Here is a 23,355-nt window from a genome sequence, read left to right as displayed (position 1 = left end):
CCAGATGGTCAACACCGAAATCAGATTGATTATATTCTTTGCAGCCAAAGATGGAGAAGCTCTATACAGTCAGCAAAAACAAGACCAGGAGCTGACTGTGGCTCATATCATGAACCCCTTATTACCAAATTCAGACTCAAATTGAAGAAAGTAGGGAAAACTACTAGACCGTTCAGGTATGACCTAAATCAAATCCCTTATGATTATACAGTGGAAGTGAGAAATAGATTTAAGGGCTTAGATATGATAGAGTGCCTGATGAACTATGGAATGAGGTTCGTGACATTGTACAGGAGATAGGGATCAAGACCATCCCCATGGAAAAGAAATGCAAAAAAGCAAAATGGCTGTCTGGGGAGGCCTTACAAATAGCTGTGAAAAGAAGAGAGGCGAAAAGCAAAGGAGGAAAGGAAAGATATAAGCATCTGAATGCGGAGTTCCAGAGAATAGCAAGAAGAGATAAGAAAGCCTTCTTCAGCGATCAATGCAAAGAAATAGAGGAAAAGTAAATGTTTAAAGCTCTTCTATTAAAGAACAAAAAAAGAATTCTTTACTTGACCTCATTCTCTGGCTAAACTTCATCTCTTCAGTAGGGGTGGTGGGATAAATTGGGATTGACACATATACTACTATCTAGAAAACAGATGTTTCTTTTTGAGAACCTACCATATAGCACAGGGAACTCTACTCAATGCTCTGCTGCTGCTGCTGCTAAGTCACTTCAGTTGTGTCTGACTCTGTGTGACCCCATAGACGGCAGCCCACCAGGCTCCTCCATCCATGGGATTTTCCAGGCAAGATTACTGGAGAGGGGTGCCACTGCCTTCTCCCACTCAATGCTCTAGGGTGACCTAAATGGGAAGGAAATCCCCCCCAAAAGGGGATATATGTATACAATAGCTGACTCACTTTGCTGTACAGTAGAAACTAACACAACATTGTATAGTAACTATTGTTGTTGGTCAGTCGTAAGTCAAGCCCGACTCTGTGACCCCATGTACTGTAGCACGCCAAGCTTCCTTGTCCTTCACTATCTCCCGGAGTTTGCTCAGACTCATGTCCATTGAGTTGGTGATATTTCATTCTCTGCTGCCCTATTCTCCTTTTGCCTTCAATCTTTCCCAGCATCAGTGTCTTTTCCAATGAGTCAGCTCTTTGTAACAGGTGGCCAGAGTACTGGAGCTTCAGCATCAGTCCTACCAATGAATATTCAGGGTTGATTCTTTTAGGATTGACTGGTTTGATCTTGCAGTCCAAGGGACTCTCAAGAGTCTTCTCCAGTACCACAATTCAAAAGAATCAATTCTTCAGCACCAGGCCTTCTTTATGTTCCAAGTCTCACATCTGTACATGACTATTGGAAAAGCCAGAGCTTTGACTATACAGACCTTCGTCAGCAAAGTTGTCTATACTATATATTAAAAAAAGCAACTACTCCAGTAAAAATTAAAAAGCAAACAAAAAATCTCCAAACATCTCATCTTGTAATCCATCGTCAAGCATCTTAAAATGCAGGTTGGTCTTCATCTTCCCCGCTCTCATCCTGACCCCTGTACTCTGCAGGTGAGCCCTTACTCTCACCGCCCCAGTGAAACTGCTCTGCTCAGGCCACCAACCACCTCTTAGTTGCTAAATCCTATGGTACCACTTTCTTTAACTTTCTGTTTTTTCACACTTACACTGTTATTTCAAACTTACAGAAAAAAAAAAATGGCAAGAATAGCACAGAGAACTCCCAGATATCCTCACTGATTCACTTTTTAACATTTTGCCACGTTTCATCATTCTCTCGCTCTGTAGATCACTCACTGTCCATGTGTAGACAGACACACAAATATACATTCTGTCATTGAAACTGTTATTGCTGGTCCCATCATCACTTAGTTGGTCTGAATCATTTGAGACTTGCATCAATGAGTTGGATACATTCCTCCCTTTTCGTGGCACAGGTATGCAGGCTTCTCATTGTGGTGGCTTCTCTTGCTGAGAAGCACAGGCTCAGTAGCTGCAGCTCCCGGGCTCAGGAGCACAGGCTCAGTAGTTGCGGCACAAGTGTTTAGTTGCCAAAAATCTTTTAATTGACATAGAGAGCCTTTCCTGGCCCCCAGCTAGCCTGCCCAACCTCTGTCCCCTCCTCATACTTTCCCCTTTAGTCACTGAACTCCAGCAAAACTCTCAGGGCAGACTAGACTCCCCCCACTTTCATCCCTCTGCTCTCATGTGTGTCTGCTTGGCATGTTTTGACTCATCCTTCCAGGGTCAGCTTAGATGCCCTGCCTTTTCAAGAGGCTTTTCCCATCTTTTTAGGGCAGAATTAGGTGCTCTTTTAGTTACATGGCATTTTATGCCGACTTTCATGTCACTGCATTCTGATGACTACATAACTGTTTTGAGCTCCTTAAGGGTAGGAACCACTTTTAAAAGGGTCTTTTGTTAAGTTTTATTTCTATTTTTTTTCTGAAGAGTTTTTAAAAGTCCATGTCTTTGGGGCCAGACACCTAAAAGCTGGTGGTGGGAACATAGTAGACATTCAATAATTATTTATTGTCTGAATTATTTTGATTTCACATAGAGGTATCTCTATGTTAGTAAGAGTTACTCATGGTTAGAGTATGTTTACTAAAGGATGTGTAGATTCTTTGAAAGTCACCTTTTAAGAACAAGATTTCAAACGAGGCCCATTTTCACTTAAGATTCACTAAATGACCTATAAATGGTTTTCTAATCCATCACTGGGCTTCCTGGGTGGCGCAGTGGTAAGAAATCCACCTGCCAATGCACGAGACGCAAGCAACGTGGGTTTGATTACTGAGTCAGGAAGATTCCCTGGAGAAGGAAATGGCAACCCACTCCGGTATTCTTGCCTGGAAAATGCCATGGACAGGGGAGCCTGGTGGGCTACAGTCCACAGGCTGGCGAAGAGTGATACACGACTGCGTGATTGAGTACACCATTAAATACTGAGCATCAGCTTTGGGCAAAGCAGTATCTTAGGAAGTGGAGAGAAAAATTCATACAAAATTATGGGAATTATCAAGGAACTTAGAGAGTAGCTGGTACAAAAGAAACACAGCAGCTAATGGGACAAAGGTCAAACAGGGTGAGCCCTGGAGGAGTGGTCCTGACCACACGCAAGACAGGATGCGGTGGGAGAGGCAGGAGGAGGAGGGGAACCAGAGCAAAGGCAATGGAGCTGGCATCCCGGGGACCTTCCTGGCAGTCCAGTGGTTAGGACACTGCAGTTTCAATTCATGGGGCATGGGTCCAGTCCCTGGTCGAGGTACTAAGATCCCATACGCTGTGGGGCCAAAGGGTAAAAAATAAGGAAGGCAGCCTGGAGGTTTGCACATTGAGTACCCAGTCAGTGTGCTGGGTGCAGCGGGCAGCTAGGAAATCCTTTCTGAATAAAGGAAAACATTCCTTGGGCTGCTCTGTGTAGCCATCTTTCTAGGTCCAACAATCTTTAGCTGTTTTGCTTCTTACCGTCTTCACTCAGGAGTGGGTTAGAACCAAGTGAGTCCAGGACACTCAGATGAAACAGCCTTTTTCTGATTTTTTCTTTACAAAGGTTTTTCTTGCCTCTGCCTAGGGCCATGCCATGCATCAAGCATCCCAGTTTTACCTGATTCTTTTATCATTGGCTGAGATGCCTACGATTTCTCATACTGACAAGTGTGAAAACTAGAGGTTGTGAGACTCTTACATGCTTCAAGTGTGTTTCCCATAGTAATTTAAGTTAACTAGAGATAAAGAATCTTAGATTCATAGCATTTGCAGCTGGGATGGCCCTTGTAGTTCATTTCTTTTTCTGCAACTCTGAAAGTAGCCTGGAGGCCACTGGTTGGGGGAAAAAAAAAAAAAAAGATGATTTGAGCTGTCCCTCTTCTCTAATGTTTCTGAAACTGGAATGAGCTTTTTTCTTGTTCTCCACCCCCCACCCCCTGCCCCGCCACCCCTGCATTACCTAACACGTGGGATCATAGTTCCCTGACCAGGGATTAAACCCATGTCCCCTGCATTGAAAGCACAGAGTCTTAACCACTGTATCACCAAGGAAGTCCCTGGAATGAGCTTTATTCTTATTACTGCTTTTCCATTGAACATAGTTCTAACTAATGATGTCAACAGGCTCTGTAGGTTGGGTGATTTCAAAGGGCTTCTCCTTCTGAAAGTGTTTGTTGCTTAGTCGTGTCTGACTCTTTGCAACCCTGTGGACTGTAACCTGCCAGGCTCGTCTGTCCATCAGGTTTCCCAGGCAAGAATACTAGAGTGGGTTGCCATTCCCTTCTCTAGGGGATCTTCCCAACCCAGGGGTCGAACTGGGCTCTCCTGCATTGTAGGTGGCTTCTTTACTGTCTGAGCTACCAGGGAAGTCAAGAATCACTACTACACATAACGATATATACTGGTTCAAGAAGAAATCAGCTGCTAGACCTTTTCTGGATTCTTCTAGAAAAACAGTCAGTGAGGACAGTTTCGTGAAAATCTTCCCTGAAACAACATTATGATTTCAAAGTAGTAAACCCATGGCCCCCAAAGGGATGTCATCATGCTAAATTACTAGGTAATAGGCTTTCATGTTATGCCAGTGAGGGTTTATTGAGGCTCTGGGGTTTCCCATCCATTTTTAAGGACTGTGCCCCCCACCATCACATAGGGATACTATGTGACTGATAACTCCAAAAGGAAATAGACTTTTTTTTTTTTTTTAATCTTGCCATGCTGTGTGGCATGTGGGACCTTATTTCCTGATCAGGGATCAAACCCAGGCCCCTGCAATGGAAGCATGGAATCTTAATCACTAGACTGCCAGGGAAGTCCCCAGGAAACAGACTTGGGAACAGTATGGGATTGGACAGTGTTTTGGACCTGCCTGTATTGTTTCCAGGCCATTCCTCTGAATATCTGCAGAGTGATGTAATGATTTTCCTCTAGGAAAGAGAACTTCGGGAAAGTGGGGAGGGCTGGCTGGCTGAGCAAGTAATGGCCCATCTGGGCAGAAGTCTTCTTACCCATCAGAAAGTGGGTAACTATTCTCAGGCATAAGAATAAACCCTTAAGTGATAAGATGTCAGCCACAGACCATCACTTAGATCCAGCAGTAACTCTTGAAACACACTTAAAATTCAATCTAGCCAGTGACCTTTAGCTGTTGGGCTCTTTGATGCCATTTGTCTTCAGGGTCTATAGCGACATTTCCAGTCTCTCTGGCATTCTGAATAGACGTCTTGTCAGTTACTCTGCCGGGGTAGGAGATCTGCGGGGGTAAAACATAGACAGCATGTTAACTGGATTCATTTTAGTCTGTACTCTAGAAAGAGGTCCTGCAGAGTTACGTTGTACCTATGGTTCATTTCAACCATTCAGCTCAGGTACCTTGGGTACCCGGATTATTCCCAAGGAAAGTGGGAATAAACAATGGTTTCTCTTGCAGGGATGATGTGAGAATTGGTGTTTTGAAGTCAAATTTTGTTGTTGTTTAGCCGCCAAGTCATGTCCTACTCTTCTGCCACCCTATGGACTGGAGCCCACTAGGCTCCTCTGTCCATGGAATTCTCCAGGCAAGAGCACTGGAGTGGGGAGGGCCAGTGGCAGTGGGCCTGGAGCGAGCAGGGTTCGGTGGCCTCACCTGTCTCCATTCATCAGTGGCTATTGGTGGCAGTGGGCAGCGTGTCAGGCAGACCAAGCCCTCACCAGGTGCACAACAGGGGAACATGGCTTAAGAAACTAATCACAGCCAAGTGCCTGCGCTTTGTTCTGCTGGCTGCAGGTTTTATGGAAACCCTGGTATGAATGGCATGTGTTCAGTGTGCAATAAAGAACATTTTCAAACAGTAGTTCAGAATAGTGAAGGTAGAATAAGCCCCCCTGTACCTTCTGTCACTAGTCTGTCTGAGTCTTTACCAGCCCAGAGCACAGATGGCAGTGTCCCAGAAGCTCAGTCAGTGCTAGACTCTACATCTTTGTCTATGTAACCGAGCCCTGTATCACATCAGTCACTTTTATCAGAATCTGTAGTGTCTTCCCCAAGTGGACAGTACATCTATGGACAAAGCAATACTGGAAAGAGAAGACCTGCAAACTTCAGTATCAGAAACGGCATAGCAGCCGTCTGAAGAGCAAAACCAAGTCTCTTGAAAAGCCAAAACAGAAAGAGAATCTCTGTTTCATGTGCAGGAAGAAAGTGGGACTTACTGGGTTTGAATGCCAGCATGGAAATGTTTACTGCGGTGTACACCGTTACTCAGATGTAAACAACTGCTCTTAAACTTACAAGACTGATGGCTGCTGAGAAAATCAGAAAAGAAAATCCAGTAGTTGTTGGTGAAAAGATCCAGAAGATTTGAACTGCTGGAATACAAAATCCTTTGGTTATCTGCAAACTAAAAACTGATGAGGTTTTTTACCCCTAGTCCTTGGGAACATAAAGCAATGTATCTTGCATAGACCTTTAATCATGAATGTCATCAAAGAATAGATTTCTGTTTTTGTTTTGAAAATTACTCTGAACGTTTATTTCCAATGCAGTTTCTGTGGCTGAAAAGACTTAAGTAAACTCTGCAAGTATTATCCTTTTGAGATCATTTTAATTTTAGTTGAGTGCAGAGGGCTTTTATAAGAAACGTGGAGAAATTTTGGAGGGCTGTGATTTTTCCCAGTATTAAACATGCATGCTTTAATCTTGCAGTTTATTTTCTCATTGTGTATAGCTTTTCTCTGCAGCACAATTTCTGTCTTGATAATGCCCTTTAGGGCACAGCTAGTTATCAGTAACTGAATATATATTAATCATTATGGCTGCTTCTGATTTTCACTGACAAAGGTTATACATATGTTAGCATATAGTTTCTTTGCACCTACTATTTATGTCTGGATCATTTGTCACAGGAGAGCGTGTGTTGATACAATTTTAGTGAAGTTTCTCAGTTGTGTCTGACTCTTTGAGATCCCATGGACTGTAGCCTACCAGGCTCCCCCATCCATGGAATTTTCCAGGCAGGAATACTGGAGTGGGTTGCCATTTCCTTCTCCAGGGGATCTTCCCAACCCAGGGATTTAACTCAGGTCTCCTGCATTGCAGGCAGATGCTTTACCATCTGAGCCACCAAGGATGCAATTCTAAGTTTGTGTGTTTTTAAATTTTTTTGAGCGAGGGAAAGAAAAGCTGTACGCATTTCATTGCTGACTGCAGGTTTCTTTTAAGATTATGTTCATCGGCCTGTGTGTATACAATATGAAGAATGATCTGAAGTAATTGAGCTATATTTGTATTTATCCACTGTCTTTGATTAAATAAAAAGGAAAACCATAAAAAGAAAAACACACACACACACACACTGGAGTGGGTTGCCATGCCCTCTTCCAGGGGATCTTCCCGACCTAGGGATTGAACCCAGGTCTCCTGTGGCTCTTGAATTGCAGGCAGATTCCTTACCACTGAGCCACCAGGGAAAGCCCCTACCTACCTGTTTTAAGTCGAGAGATTAGGTTGTCTTTGTGCTATATGGAATTCTAGCCACCGGGTAGCATTTCAGAGAACAGACTTAAAGTTCCGCAGTCTTAAAGGTGGCAGAGATTCTGAAGATAGTCCAGCACACCCTCTGGTGTTTCCATGCATCCCTGGTCGACCTTCCTCCCCTCACTGCCTAATCACATGCCCCTTCTCCAGGCAGGAGAATCTGCTTGTCAGTATTCGTATAGATGGATAGAGGAAGGCAGAGCAAGGTGGCTTGTGAATAGTCCCTTGCTGTGGGAGATCCGGTCCTTCCAGCCACCCGCTGGAGTAATAAAGTGTTAGATCTCTGAATCTCTGTTTCGTTAATGATGAAGATTCTTTTCCATCTTTGAGAAACCTAACTGTTATGAAGGAGTGTTAGTCGCTCAGTCCTGTCTGGCCCTTTGCCACCCCATGGACTGTAGGCCGGCAGGCTCCCCTGTCCATGGAATTCCCTAGGTAAGAATACTGGAGTGGGAAGCCATTTCCTTCTCCAGGGGATTGTCTCAATCCAGGGGTCGAACCCAGGTCTCCCCAATTGCAGGCAGATTCTTTACTGTCTGAGCCACCAGGGAAGCCCAAATTCTACTAGGCTGTTCCTTATAAGAGCAGTGATATGTTTGTAATTTCTATCCCTCTGCCCTTTGAAACAACACAGAATAAGTCAATCTGTCTTTCAGAAAGTGCATTGGAGTTTAGGATCTGCAGAGTTGCATTTAAATTCTCCCCGTGTGGCTGATTTTTACTTCATACTTACGCATGCAGACTAGTATTCAGTGCAGAAAGGCAAAAATACTTGTTAAATACTAACTAGTAAGCAGGCATCATTGACTCAATGGACATGAGTTTGAGCAAACACTGGGAGATGGTGAAGGACAGGAGAGCCTGGTGTGCTGCAGTCCATGGGATCGCAGAGTCAGACATGACTGAGCGACTGAACAACAAAGCATTTGACAGTGATGATAACCTCACTCCTTATTCAAGGTAGCTTCTCTGGCACAAGAAAAACAATTTGTTTTTTGTTTGTTTGTTTGGGGTGCAGCCGTCTATCTGAATGCCTCCTGATCACCACTGCCCAACTCAAATAGTGTGAAAGTTTCAATGTTTAAAAGGTTGATCTGTAAAAAGGGAAAAAAATGAAAGTAAAACTTTTTTCATGTTTGAATTCTCACTGCTAATACAGGAACACAATGTACTGTTGGATCATGGAGTTTTTTTTTTTAATTACAAATGGAAGTAATCAATAGGTTTTGAGTAATTACCTACTGTGCAAGTGGAAAACTTCATGATACCATGCAACAGTTGAACTTGCGCTGAGATGGGAAGTTTGGAGTTATAATACTATAATAGAGCTCAAGGTCAGGAGCCGCCTTCTCGTGTTTGCATCTCTCAGCCCTTCACTGTTTGCAGAAACCCAGGATGACAATAAAAGTATTAAGATTTTGCAACTTTCGTCATTGTTTTCTGAAAGGCTTCAATCCCTTACTGCCGTGATGTGAAACAGAAACATAACTCATTTGAAAGAGAGATCACCTCTGTCCTGGAGGAGAAATGACAGTCAGGACAGGGAAAAAGAAAAAAAAAAAAATCTAAATAGGCTGCCTAAGCAGGCGAGGAAATAATCCTGTTTTCAATCTCAAACACGCAATGTCTTGGACAAGCTGGAGCCTGGGAGAAGCTGGGTTTATTCCTAGATCTGCCACGAGGGGATTGGATGCCCTAGCTTTTGTAAAGGGGACTTCATTAATTTGGTTTTTCACTGGTGATATTATTTGATAAACAACCATGGGGTCCCTTAATGGAGCTCTGATAAAAAGTTTATAGATGAAAAAATATAAAGGCATTGCCCTACACTGCCTTCCCCAGATAAAGTAAGATGTACAGTATTTCCATCCACAGGCTGTTTTGGTAGAACTCGGTGTGTGAAGCCCCCCAGTGAGTCTCCGGGTGGATAAAGCATACTTCTACATTATCTCTTTGAAAGTGGAATGGGACACAACCTCTGCTAGCTATTTCTTTTTTTTTCCCCTTGGTGAGCCATTCTATTAATACCAATCAAATTGAGAAAATGATCAAATGAAATTGCATTTTGAGCATCATAAGCTGTGTAATGTCTATTCTGTTAAATTGGGACCTATAATTGCTTCTCTACTGAAAAGATACAACAAAGACAGCAATCATGCCATGTCATTATCCCGGACTAGAAAACCGGCCTTTGCTGGGAGGACTTCAAAGGCCTGTGGTTCTCGAATTGCATTTGGCTGCTATTGTTGAAGCTCGGGCAATCTTGATTAGGTGTTTACACTGAGGTAAGGCGCAGAGCAGAGCGCCTGAGTGCCTGGGTCTAGAGCCATTAAAAAATTGTACATTATGTTCCTGGCTTTGAAGTGAGGGTTTGTATGTAGGAGAGCAACTCAGATTGAGTACAGCTGAGCTAGATTGGGCTGGCTACTTCTGTCTCAAAGAAACTCATCAGGTTCTTAGGGAATCGGCACCACAAAACAAGTTGATGCTTTACCAAGAGCCCTATGTGGATCCGCGTGTACCCACAGACATACACATTGAAACATGTTTAAATACAGTATCACTGTGAGGTCCTGCAGTCGCTGAAGGTTTGGGTCCTTTTCCCCCCCTTTCCGTTATATTCTATTAATAACCTCCTGTTTAGTTGTTGTGGGAGAGTCTCGTGTGAATTTATTAGGTTCCCTGTTATTCTCATTCCTTGATGGTATTTATGATATGTGACAAGCATATATCCAGATTAAAATCGGCCAGAGGGTCCTATTTTTCCAAAGTTGCTGTTTGCTTATCATCATTCCAGCACATCTGTTATTGAATCCTCACTTAGGAGCATAATCAGTGGACTCAGTGTGCATCTCTTTGTAAACTTGGCTGATGAGTGATGTGCAGTGTTAACTTGTCCTGTTTCTAATCCATATTGCTCTGTGTCGATTTGGACCTGCTAAGGTCAGCACTGCTGCTGCCTGTATTACATATCTTCTTCTGTGGCTGGCAGAAGAGGCAGGGACGTCAGGCTGTTGGGCTCCGACAAGGGTATTTAGTACAGTTGTTTCAAGTTTGAATTATCTGGGCATTTGTAATAATTATTCAGCTATTTAGAGACAAAACACCTGAAATGTTTTGGCTCTGCCGCTGGCCACTTTCTCTATCCTATAGAACAGGGAGTCCCCAGCCTCCAGGATCTGTGGTGGAGCTGATGTAACATTAATAGACATAAAGTGCACAATAAATGTAATGCTTGCATCATCCTGAAATCATCTACCACCCTCAGTCTCTGGAAAAATTGTCTTCCACGAAACCAATCCCTCATGCCAAAAAGGTTGGGGACTGCTGCTATAGATCACTTCATAATGTTTTTAGCATGCATCTACTCAGAAACCGATGACACTGAGATCTCTGAACATATTTTCACATTCAATTTCTGTATAAGACTCTTGAGCTTTTTACAACCCTATATGAGTTATGCCAGTCACCTACTTAAAGACCCTTCAGTGCACTTCCTTTGCCCTTAACCTTTAAAAGGTTTACAAGGTCCCACATCCTCTACACTCAGCCTCTCCTCCCTGCTCTCACTGTTGTTTAGTCACTAAGTCGTGTCCGACTCTGTGACCCAATGGACTGCAGCACACCAGGCTTCCCTGTCCTTCACTATCTCCCAGAGGTTGCTCAAACTCATGTCTATCAAGTCGGTGATGCCATCCAACCATCTCATCCTTGGTCGTCCTCTTCTCCTCCTGCCCTCAATGTTTCCCAGCATCAGGGTCTTTTCCAATGAGTCAGGTCTTTGCATCAGGTGGCCAGAGTATTGGAGCTTCAGTTTCAGGATCAGTCCTTCCAATGAATATTAAGGATTGATTTCCTTTAGGATTGACTGGTTTGATCTCCTTGCTGTCCAAGGGACACTCAGGAGTCTTCTCCAGCACCACAGTTCAAAAGCATCAATTCTTCAGTGCTCAGCCTTCTTTATGGTCCAACTCTCACATCCATACATGACTACTGGAAAAACCATAGCTTTAACTATATAGACTTTTGTCAGCAAAGTGATATCCCTGCTTATTAACATGCTGTCTATGTTTGTCATAGCTTTCTTTCCAAGGAGCAATCATCTTTTAATTTCATGGCTGCAGTCACCATCTGCAGTGATTTTGGAGCCCAAGAAAATAAAATTTGTCAGTGCTTCCACTTTTCTCCCTTCTATTTGCCATGAAGTGATGGAACCATGATCTTCATTTTTTGAATGTTGAGTTTTAAGCTAGCGTTTTCATTCTCCTCTTTCACCCTCATCAGAGGCTCTTTACTTCCTCTTTGTTTTCTGCCTCTTCCTCCTGCTCTCGTTAGACTGTATGTTTTCAGGTCTGTTGTTGGGCCACATGCTCTGGGTCCATGCACACGCCATTCTTTGCATGGTGACTTTTCACCTTACCTACTCTAATCAGTCCCATTCACTGGTCTACTCTTGGCCAAAATATAACTTCCTCCAGGAAGCCTTCCCTGATACCCCTAGGAGGTTATAACAGATGTACCTGAGCTCACCGCCTTAGTGTTCTGTCCTTTTCTGTGTGTGATGAGTTTCACCCTGGTCGTTATGTTTGTCTCGCCTCTAGATGTTAAGTCCCACTAGGGCAGGAAAAGGAGGGACTCTGTGCCGGGCTGTAGGGCTGCAGGGGCACTACTCCCATGAGCTGGGTGGTGACTCTGGATGTGCCTGGCACATACGTGCTCAGTAAACATTACTAAGTGAGAAGATTGATCTACATTGCTCACTGGTTGCTCCATTGACATCAGAACACATCTAATCTATTGTTTCTCTGCCTAGATTTGTGGTTTTCAATTAAAGCCAGGTGGCGGACTGTCAGCGATACAAGGTAGAAGCTAGGATCCCATGTCTGTTCTTTCCCTTGCTGGCTTGGCTCCAGACCCATCAGCCCTTCCTCTCTTCAGCCCTTTGCATTTGCTGTTTCCTCTCCCAAGAAAGCTCTTCTCTCCTACCTTCGTGACCTGTCTGCAGTGGTAACCCCACCCCCAGCGTTCCCTGCCCCTGCTCTGCTTCCTTCCTCTCCTCACCACTTACATCACCTGCTAATACGCTGATGATCTATTTTGTCTATTGTCTGCCTCCTCCTAATAGGAAGTTGGCCCTTATTTTTGTCAGTTTTGTTCACTGATATATTCCAAGCACTTGGGACAAAGCCTGGCACATATGAAGCTCTTAATAACTGTATGCAAATGAATGAAGCCAACAACCATTTTCAAGAAGGTGAAAGAGATTTTTAGGAATGTGGCATGAAACGTAAGCGAGGGTTGATGAGCAACCTGAACTCCCTATAACGCAGCTAAGGATATGTAAGTGTGACCTCTGGACGGTCAGAGGATTCAAACTGCTCCGTGACTAAAACGCTTCAGTGATTCCATGTCGCATAAAGGAGAGGCCTAACTCTTCAGCACAGTAGTTCTAAAACTTGAGCACATGTCAGAATCACTTGGAGGGCTTGTTAAAACACAGATGTAGGGACTTCCCTAGTGGTGCAGTGGTTAGGAATCTTCCTTGCAAAGCAGAGGACTTGGGTTTGATTCCTTGTCAGGGAACTACGACCCCACATGATACAGAGCATCTAAGCCAGCCTGCCACAACAAAGACCTGATGCAGCCAAATAAATAAACCTTTTTTTAAAAAACAAACAAACACAGATGTAGGGAATTCCCTGGTGGTCCAGTGGTTACAACCCAGTACCTTCACAGCCAGGGTACAGGTTCGATCCCTGATCAGGGAACTAAGATCCCATGGACCTCACAGCGCAGCCAAAACAGCCCCTAAACCAAAACAAAGACACTGATGTAAAGGCCTCACCCCGGTGTTTCCAGTTTGGGAGATCTGGGCTGGGGCCCAAGAGTTTGCATTTCTAATGAGTTCCCAGTTTGCAGTTCTAATGGTCCTGATGCTGCTGGTCAGGGACCATATTCTGAGAGTTCTTCCTTTAAAATGACACGTAAGGGCCCATGTGAAAGGCCCATGCCCATTTCTCTAGCCTAAATATGGACCTCCATCCTCACAGTCCAGTCATCCACAATACAATCTAGGCCTCCTCCTTCACTAACTCATTTGACTAAGTAACACTCTCCAGTCCTTTCTTAAGATAGTCTAACTTAAGCCCATAGGCAAACACTCATATTATGCCTTGATATGTCTGTTTCTACTAGTTGAGTTACATGTTTACCAAGAATCTTTTACTTGTTTATTCCTATTGTATATATTGTTCAAATTATGAATTTTATTTAAAGATCAGATAATTTGGAGAAATCTGAGTGTGAACAGAGAGTTGTTTTCACAAAAACTGAGTTGAATAATTTAGAATGACCCAGTCAAACAAATGGCAATATCACAACTAGAGACTAGGGGACACAGTCACAAAAATCTAGAAAGTTTATGTTCTTAGATTGTTTCCCAGCACTTGCTAAGTTTTTATTAATACTTTGCTTTCAAGAAATTGGAAGCGGAAACCATAGATCTTTCAAACTGATGTGAGAAAGATGTCGCAAAACTCCAGTCCATAGAATATGCACTGACAGGAAGGCCAGTCCCCTTAGTGGAAAAAAAAAAATTTTGTGAGTTAATGTATATTTATATACTTAGAGTGAAAGTAAGATATTTAACGTCGTTTGTCATACTGCTTTAACCACTTGACTTGATTGACTGGCTGCCAGTTCCTGACCAGGACCATAGTGGTTCCTCCTAGACTCGCAGGTCTCCACTTAGCAGTGTCCTCTCGCACCCTCTTAGCACCCCATGTGCTCCCTTTGCCTGAGGTCTCTTTGCTGCCTGCCTCCACCTGTTACCTTCTGCTGCTGCTAAGTAGCATCAGTCATGTCCGACTCTGTGCAACCCCATAGACGGCAGCCCACTAGGCTCCCCCGTCCCTGGGATTCTCCAGGCAAGAACACTGGAGTGAGTTGCCATTTCCTTCTCCAATGCATGAAAGTGAAAAGTGAAAGTGAAGCCACTCAGTCGTGTCTGACTCTTAGCGACCCCATGGATTGCAGCCTCCCAGGCTCCTCCGTCCATGGGACTTTCCAGGCAAGAGCACTGGAGTGGGGTGCCATTGCCTTCTCCGTGTTACCTTCTACTTCTCCCTAAAGACTCAGTTCAATGACTGCCTCTTCCATGAAGCCCCCTCTGACTTCCCCAGACAGACCTGGGCATTTTTTTTTCTGGCTTCTTTTGGGGCCGCATGTGTCTCTAGGACAGCAGTTATCACTTGGTCCTGTTTACATGTCTGCTTCCTGCTTGGCCAGAAGCTCCTAAAGAGCATGTACTCTGACAGTGACAAAAATGACCACAGAAATGTGGCATCTGGTAAAGAGGCAAAGGATTGTGCCCATCACCATGGCTCTTGACTTTACTGCAGAACGGGGCACTGTGGCCTGGGTAAGAGAGCACAGAATTATCACATTCTCCAGGCACACTATCATTATGTTTTTTTAATTGGAGGACAACTGCTTCACACTATTGTTTCAATTTCTGTTGTACAGCAAAGCGAGTCAGCTATATGTGTGCACATACCTCCTCTCTCTTGAACCCCCCACCCCGTTCCCCTCCTCTGCGTCATCAGAGTACTTTGATGAGCCCCCTGTGCTATGCAGCAAGCTCCCCACGCGCTGGCCGTGTTACACATGGTAGTGTATATATGTCAGCGCTGCTTTCTCAGCTCTTCCCGCCCCTCTCCTGCCCCTTCTGTGTGCACATGCCTGTTTTCTGTGTCTGCATCTCTATTCCTGCAAATAGTCCAGGCATGTTTTTTCAAAGTTATCCTTAGACATGATTTATTCTGTTAAAGTTCTGGTTTTTGAAAGGGCATGCTTCAGTTATGAGGAAAGTTGTCTCTTCATGGGTCCCTCCTCAGTAATGCTGAATTAATGAAGTGTCGCTCTATAGATCAGACAAATAAGTGCTGACTAGCGCATACAAGAAAGATGCCTTAAGAAATGTCTTGTATTGAAAAACCATAAAGTTCAATTTAAATTATGCTGTTATAAGTAAGTGCTCTTGTTGTGGTTGCATAGGGCAAAATTAAAAAAAAATCTATCAATGAACATACACAAAGTACCTACTCTATAGAAGAATATTTTTTTGTCACTGTGAGACGTGGGACTCAAAAACACCACCAAACTGGAAGAATTCTATAAAAAAGCATTCTGTGATTCTGACCAAATATAATTAGAAAAAGATGATCATAATTTAAATAAAAGAAGTTTAATTTTATAGACAACCAAAGGTTTCTTAAACCATGATATTTAAAACCACAGAAAAGGAGAGCATTATATCACTTAGATATTAATCATATCCAATAAGAGACTAAATTCAGATCAAACATTCAGTAATAAATGTAACGTTTATACAAGGCTATATGATTATGCAGAGCATTCACATATAACATATTTTTTGGCCATCTAAATAACTGGATCTGCAGAAGAAGGTAAACATTCAAGACTTAATTTACCAAAGGTAATAACTGGCTCTAATAATAATGGGGCTCAAATCTGGTCTTTCAATGCCAAATTCTATTATTTAACTCAGGAGCATGAACTCCTCAGTTCTGAAAATTTTTTTCACTTGAGAGTGATAAAAACTTGAACCACCTCCCCTCAAGTAGTTAAAAATTACATTCCTTCATAAAAGATGTCGAAAATGCTTACTGTATGCCATGCCCTAGGAATTCAGAGATGAGCCATTCCTTGCCTTCAGGAGCTCAGAGTCACGTAAAGACATACAGACACAAACATTAAATAGTGCAGCGTGGTGTCATGGGTTTTATGGTGGGTGTTCAAGGATGAGTGAGGAACTCAGAGTGTCTTAAAGGCAGAGGGCTTTGGGCTGAATCTCAAAATGGAGGGTGAAATTTTCCCAAGGAAACAGGACAGGGAAGGGTAATTCATCAGCCCGGACAGAGGGCCAGGGGAAATGCTGGGTTCAGGGAGCTGTGAGTTCCCAGAGTATGGCTGGTGCATAGCATGCAGGAGTGACAAAGGACGAGGCTAAACTGGCAGAAGGGGCCAGGTCACAGGGGGCCTCGAGTACCACTCTGAGGGTTCGATTCTTCTCTTGAAATTAACAGGGACCCTCATTAAGCAGCTGGTTGACATGATCAGATTTGTATCCAAGAAGAACACTTGTGACTGCAGTGGAGAAGTTAGATTTGCAAAAGCTGTGATACGAAATTGCACTTTGAGACCAAAGCGTCAAATATTCACTAAGTTCCTTGTCACCAAGTATAAATGTTTGAAACATTAACTGAGGCCAACTGCAACTTCTTAAAGAAATATTGCCAATGAGTACAAGACTATAGGGTCCTGTAATCCCCGGGGCAGTGTTTGATTGATGAGGGGACCTTCAGGAGACAACTTGGTCAGTGGACAGTCTTTTGGGAGTCACATCATAGAATGAGCTGCTAGAGTCTAGTGTGTGTGCTAAATCCATTCAGTCGTGTCTGACTCTCTGTGATTCTGTGGACTGTTGCTTGCCAGGCTCCTCTGACCTGATTCTCCAGGCAAGAGTACTGGAGTAGATTGCCTTTTCCTTCTCCAGGAGATCTTCCCGACCCAGGGATAGAACCTTCACTGGTCTCTGCATTGGCAGGTGGGTTCTTTTACCACTAGCGCCACTTGGGAAGCTAGGGTCTACAGATGTTATTCTTTTGGTAACATTTTGTTCTTACTCTACCTGAAGTCATATGCTTTTCATTTTCAGACACTGTAGCCTGAAAAAACACAGCCGTTTGGGGGGACCTGTTTTCAGGGTGGATTCCTTTCTCATGACTTAAGGAACGACCCGTTTAATAACAGCTTCCCTACACTGAGTGTCTGCCACGTGTCAGGAACTTTGTATAAATTCTTCCAATAGCCCTCCAAGGCAGAAATGAACCCCCTATAACAGATGAAGAAGCTAAGGTTTAAAGAGTCACTTGCTCAAATATCTAGTTAATGATACGACCTAGTACACTGAAGAGCCAGCATCTAACCTGTGATAGTCTGACTCCCAAACCAGTGTTCTGCTTTGGTTTCATCTCTTCTCCCACTATATTGTGTAGCCCCTTCCAAGGCTGGGACCAACCAAAGCTCTTTGCCCAGGGCTTACAAAGTCTTCTCTTTCTTACCCATTCACGTCTCAAATCATATCTTCTCAGAAAGTGAAAGCTTCCCTAAGCACCTCGTTAAACATCCCAGTTATACCTTTATTAAAGAAAGTTGACTCAATATCCTTTGAGGTATTGATCCCTATCCAAAATTATTTTGTTAGATGTTTCTCATCAGGTGATTGGATGTAAGTTTCCTGAAGACTGGCCTCTACATCTCTTATTTCCTGTGATATCACTAGCACTTACTTAGCATACAGCTGGTGCTCAATAAAGATACGTTTCGATGAGTGACCTGCTGCCTCAGCAATAGCCTCAAAGATGTGCTGATGCTCAGAACGGGTAGTGGACTCTATGTAAGGACCTTATATTGTTTTGAAGGCCATAGGTAATGGAATAACCTTTCTATATGCGCGCTCCAAAGTATCTGTAATTTCTTGAAGAAATTACAAGGGAAAGACAGAATAACATGTATAAAGCACTTCCTGCTGTTTTCTGAGCCCATAATAAATTTCACCTTCATCAGTCTTCAAAGTCACACTTTAGAATCAAGATAGAAAGGTAGCTCAGTTTTCAAGAGACAATTTCCTTTAATGGTAGATCATAAATTGACTTAATTCTAGTGAGTTTCAGACGAATACCTCTGGCTACTAAACAAGTCTTGAATAAAAGCAAGCACTGAATATTCACTAGCTAAGTATTGGCTGACTGTGATACTTAGGTGCCCTCTAGTGTGTGTTGGTTTTTATATCAATTCCTTGCCTTGCACATCATGTGTCTGAAATCTCATAATGCATTCTAAAGGTGATTTTTCCAGTGCATTTTAAAGTAAGATAAACAGATCTATGAAAAATGGTGAAAAGATCATGGAGAAATCAACTTTAAAAAATCAGTGGTTCTACTCGGAGCCATTATTTTCAAGCAGAAGTGCAATTTAGGTGACCCTGAGCAATCAGGGAGTATAAAGTTACCAGGGTTCCCACAAAACACTAGATATTGCAAACACGTAAGCATGGTTCAAAAGTAAGACATATGTAAAGGCATGAAGTGAAGAATTGTTCTCCCACTCTTTTTCTGCCCCATCCTCTACAATTAACCACCTATGTATTCTTTCTCACTATTTTAAAAGCATATCAAGAAAATATGTATAGTTTTATTCCTCCCACTTTTTTTGCACTATATACACTTTTCTACAACTTTAACTTCTGTCTTAGTAACAATAAATCCTGAGAGGTTGTCCATAATGGTTCATGGGGAACTTTTTTTTTTTTTTAAAGCTATAGGATGCTCTGGTATATGGACGTACCATAATTTATTACAGATTTCCCAAATAATAGACATCTGGGTACCTTCTAATCTTTTGCTATTAGAAATAAGGATGAAGTGAATGATTTTGAACAAGGTTATTTCAAAACTTCACACATATAACAAGGATACTGTCCTGGGAGAGGAAGATGTTGGGTCAAATTTAAAAAATAATAATTACTAACACTTATATAGCATTCACTATAAGCCAGGCATCAAGTTAAGCACTCTCCATATATTAATTAACTTAATCTTCTTAATAATCCTTTGAGGAAAGAAGGTACTATTATCATCTCCACTGTAAAGATGAGGAAAACTAAGGCATAGAGAGGCTGCACAGCCTGCCCAAGGTCAGACAGCTAGCAGGTGGCAGTGTTACCCAACCTGGCTTGAAAGCCTATATTCTTGGCCATTATGCTTTGCTTTCTCAGGAGTGTGTGTAGTATTTGTATTTTAAGCGGATATTAGCGACTTGTCCTCCATACTAGTTAGTTCAATTTATTCTCTCACCAGCTTGATTGTACTTTTTTTTTGCCCAGAGGTTAATAAAAAGTTGGGAATTTTATTGGTTTAATTATAGATGAAAAATGGAATCCCAATATAGTATTAATTTGCATTTCTCCTAAATGACCAAAGTTGGATATGTTTTCATATGTTTAATAGCCACATGTATTAATTTTTCTGTGAACTATATATTCCTATATTTTGTGAATTTTTATATTCACAAAAGATACTGTCTATTGGTCTCTTTCTTATTGACTTCTAGGAGCTTTTTACATATTAGAGCTATTACTTTGTCATATGAATTAGACATATTTTTCTAGTTCTTTGTATCTTGATTTTCTTATGCTTTTCTTTCTTGCAGAAGCTTTTGATATTTATATATAGTTTACCCTTGTACAAAGTGAGGGTTAGGGGCACTGACCCTCCATACAGTTGACAATCCATGTATAACTTTACAGTCAGCCCTCCGTATCTTCAGTTCTGTAGCTCTGAATTCAACCAACTAAACATTGTGTAGTACTGTAGTATTTATTTATTTTTAAAAAACCACAAGTAAGTGGACCTGTGCGATCAAACCCATGTTGCTCAAGGGGGAAGTGTAGTCAAATTAATCTATGTTTTGCAGATTCTGGATTTTGAATAATTTCAAAGTTATATGAGAATTTTCTTGTTTTCCCTCTAGTATTTTATGGTTTAATTTTTTTTAGAGTATACTTCCTTTACAATGCTGTGTTAGTTTCTGCTGTACTACAGTATAAATCAGCCATATGTGTACAGTGGTTTAATTTCTAAAAATTAAATATTTGACCCACTTGGGATTTATCTTGTTATATGATATGGGGTATGTGTACAACTTAATTTTTTCCCAAATGTCTATCCAGTTGTCTTCTTGGAGAACTCATCATTTCGTCACAGATTTGAGGTCTTGCCTTTATCAAATAATTATGTCAGATCATATATTGTCACACTAATTTGGTCCTAATTCTAGACTTTCTGTTCTATGTGTCTGTAAATGCATTAAACAAAACTTTATTGTTTAATTATTGAGGGTTTAAGTATACTCTGTTATCTAGTGGGGCTACATTCTTTCATGACTCTTTTTAAAAAAATTTGTTTATTTTAATTGTATAATTACTTTACAATATTGTGATGGCTTTTGCCGTATCTTTCATGACTCTTAATTTCCAGAGCTTGTGTTATTATTATTCTTGCCTGTTTCTTATGTGAACTTAATATTACCTTTTCAACTTTTTTTTTTTAATGGGTTGACATTTTCACTGGGATGTTGTGTTGTGAACTTCTTAGACTTAATTTCAAATCTTCCCAAATAACAATGCACTGCTTAAGATCCTGTCTGATTCACTGGGCATAGAGATTTGCAACAAAATGATGGGTTTTCTTGACTGTGTAGTGGTAATTGACATTTATTCATTCACTAAACAACAGAGTTTATTTATCCTTTCAATATCTCTAGTTGTAAGATGTTTATCATCTCTTTCAAAGAAATGAATAGGGAAAAACAGATTTCCAAAAAAGAAAACCTTCCAAACAGATGCTGCTTAATCTAAAACAGCCTCCAAACCTGCCACCCCAACTTCTTACCTCACATCCTCCGCCACTGCAAACATCAAGGGCCAATGAGTAGGGGCTTACACAATTGTTACTGTAGATTTCTGGAAAACCCTTTATGTTCTTTCTGTGTCATCCAGGGACCAGCACCCTTGGCATCACCTGGGAGTTTGATGGGAATGCAGACTCTTGAATCTCACTCTAGACCTACTGGCTCAAAATCTATATTTAAACATGCCCTACGGGGGTTCATAAATACCTTGAGGTTTGAAGGAAAGAAGATCAGTGGTTCTTAAAGTGTGGGCTTGGTAGCAGAATGGTGGACTTGGCAACTATGTAGAAAAATCCAAACCCTTGGGCCCCACCCTACCCCTAATGGGTCAGAAATCCCTGGGTTAGGTCCCGCAAGCTGCTTTAACAAGCTCTCTAGAGGATTCTAGAGGAGGAAAGGAAGGACAAGAAGAGGACAAGGGGACGACAGAGGACGAGATGTTTGGGTGGCATCACCAACTCAGTGGACATGAGTTTGAACAAACTCTGGGAAATAGTGAAGGACAGGGAAGCCTGGCATGCTGCAGTCCCTGGGGTCACAAAGAGCTGGACACAGTTGAGCAACTGAACCACGACAACTGGATGATTGTGATACACCTAACATTTGTGAATCCCTGCTCTAGATCATCAACTCTCAGTCTTGCTGAGATACTAGGGTCACCTGGCAAGCGTTGGAAGCTCCACAGTGCTTCCAAAGTGAAGCATTAGAATTTAGAACTAGAACTGTGAAATTAGAAAAGCGAAATTAGAATTTCAGTTGCTGCAGGCTCAGGAACCAAGACACTGTCATTTTCCAGGTGATTGCAATATGAAGCCAAGGATGAGAACCACTGCTCTAGTGTGGAACAATGCTGCTCAAACCTGGCTTCATGTTAGAACCACTGAGGGTCTTTTTTAAAAATATTGATGCTCAGGATCTCATCCAGAGATGTAAACTGGTCTGGGTAGTGAGGATCACAGTCTCTTCACCGCCCCGCCCCCCAAATTGAATCCAGCCAGGATTTCAAACCACTGTTCTAGAAATACCATTTCTCACACATAAACTTCAAATCACAGTAAAGAGAATAAAGTTTGGAGGTGACAGAAGATGGACATATTTTGTTTCCCATATATGTACTGAGCCCTGATAGTATGTTAGGCTAGAAGATTTAAAGATAAGTACAGGGACTTCCCTGTTGGTCCAGGGGTGAAGACTTTACCTTCCAATGCTGCAGGTGCAGGTTTGATCCCTGGTTGGTGAGCTAAGAACCACATGCTTTGTGGGCAAAAAACCAAAGCATAAAACAAAAATGGTACTATAACAAATTCAGTGAAGACTTAAAAAATGATCTACATCCAAAAAAAGAAAAAAAAATCTTAAAAAGTACAAAGCATAGTTCCTGCCCATCAGGGAATATATAATCTGTACTGGCAGAAAGACCTGCACATACTTCATACAGAAATAATGACTTGTGAACACATCATTCTATGCTACTGACTATAACTCAAAAAAAAGTTACACCTATTATTGTATATCACTATTAGGTCAAACTAGTTTGCATCTTTTTTTTTTTTAAGGAATTGGAGTAAAATGAAGGAAATGTATGTTCGAAAATGATGAAGAAACAATTTTGAATACAATTAGCAATCAGCCTTTAGACATTTGAATCTGGAGAAAGTGGAGGAAAAGATCCATGGCCATTTCACAGAATAATTCAAGAGCTTAAAGACTGGACAAACCTGAACTGCTTTAAAGTTTCCTCCTGGGCATACTGAAACAAAATTATGCTATGGAATCAGTGACAATCAACACACGCTGATATTGTTTGTAAATTAAACTATAACTATTAAGAAAAATTAGCAATTAAGTCAATTAAGGAGCTTATAATAAACCTTTTTTCAGTTTTATTATTGGAGATATAACTAATTATTTTTTGCTTCACTATTTGCCTCTTCTCTTTCGAGAATACATTTAAAAATAAAGGAAAAATATTGCCTTAGTCTAGGAGAAATTATTGACCATAAACAGCTTTCACAGAATTTATTTGTATTTTAAAATGAGTGACCAAGCAAAATTTTAAATGTCACATAAGTTTCATGGAAAAGTACATTCACAACTGGAACTGAGTAAAAAATGTTGAAAATTCTGTTTGAGGTCAGCTAAGTATTTGTTTTGATAATCAACTAAAAATACATATCCACGCCTTTGTTTTATTTTCAGTTACGAAGGCAAGGATATGACATAATCTTTTAAGACCAGAGAGTTTCCTGAGTTAAGAAAAAAATCACAAATGTTCACTTTCT

The 23,355-nt window shown here is 41.6% G+C and overlaps 1 protein-coding gene and 1 pseudogene across 3 annotated transcripts in view; one reads left to right on the top strand and one right to left on the bottom strand.

Moving 5' to 3' along the window:
• The window catches only part of JHY (junctional cadherin complex regulator), a 77,018-nt gene that overhangs the window by 30,029 nt on the left and 23,634 nt on the right, over positions 1-23,355 (bottom strand). For 2 of the 3 annotated variants that reach the window (XM_068989304.1, XM_068989305.1), the window contains exon 3: positions 5,144-5,257. The exons of the other annotated variant lie outside the window; for it this stretch is intronic. In XM_068989304.1, the coding sequence (XP_068845405.1) occupies positions 5,144-5,257 (114 nt within the window). The remainder of the gene's footprint in view (positions 1-5,143; positions 5,258-23,355) is intronic. 3 annotated transcript variants of the gene reach the window in all.
• On the top strand, positions 5,715-6,347 carry LOC138093003 (AN1-type zinc finger protein 6-like; annotated as a pseudogene).

Source organism: Capricornis sumatraensis, chromosome 16 (genome assembly GCF_032405125.1).
Source record: "Capricornis sumatraensis isolate serow.1 chromosome 16, serow.2, whole genome shotgun sequence".
NCBI lineage: Eukaryota > Metazoa > Chordata > Mammalia > Artiodactyla > Bovidae > Capricornis > Capricornis sumatraensis.
The sequence above is the reverse complement of the archived record's forward strand: the minus strand, read 5'-3'. Positions and strand labels throughout refer to the sequence as shown.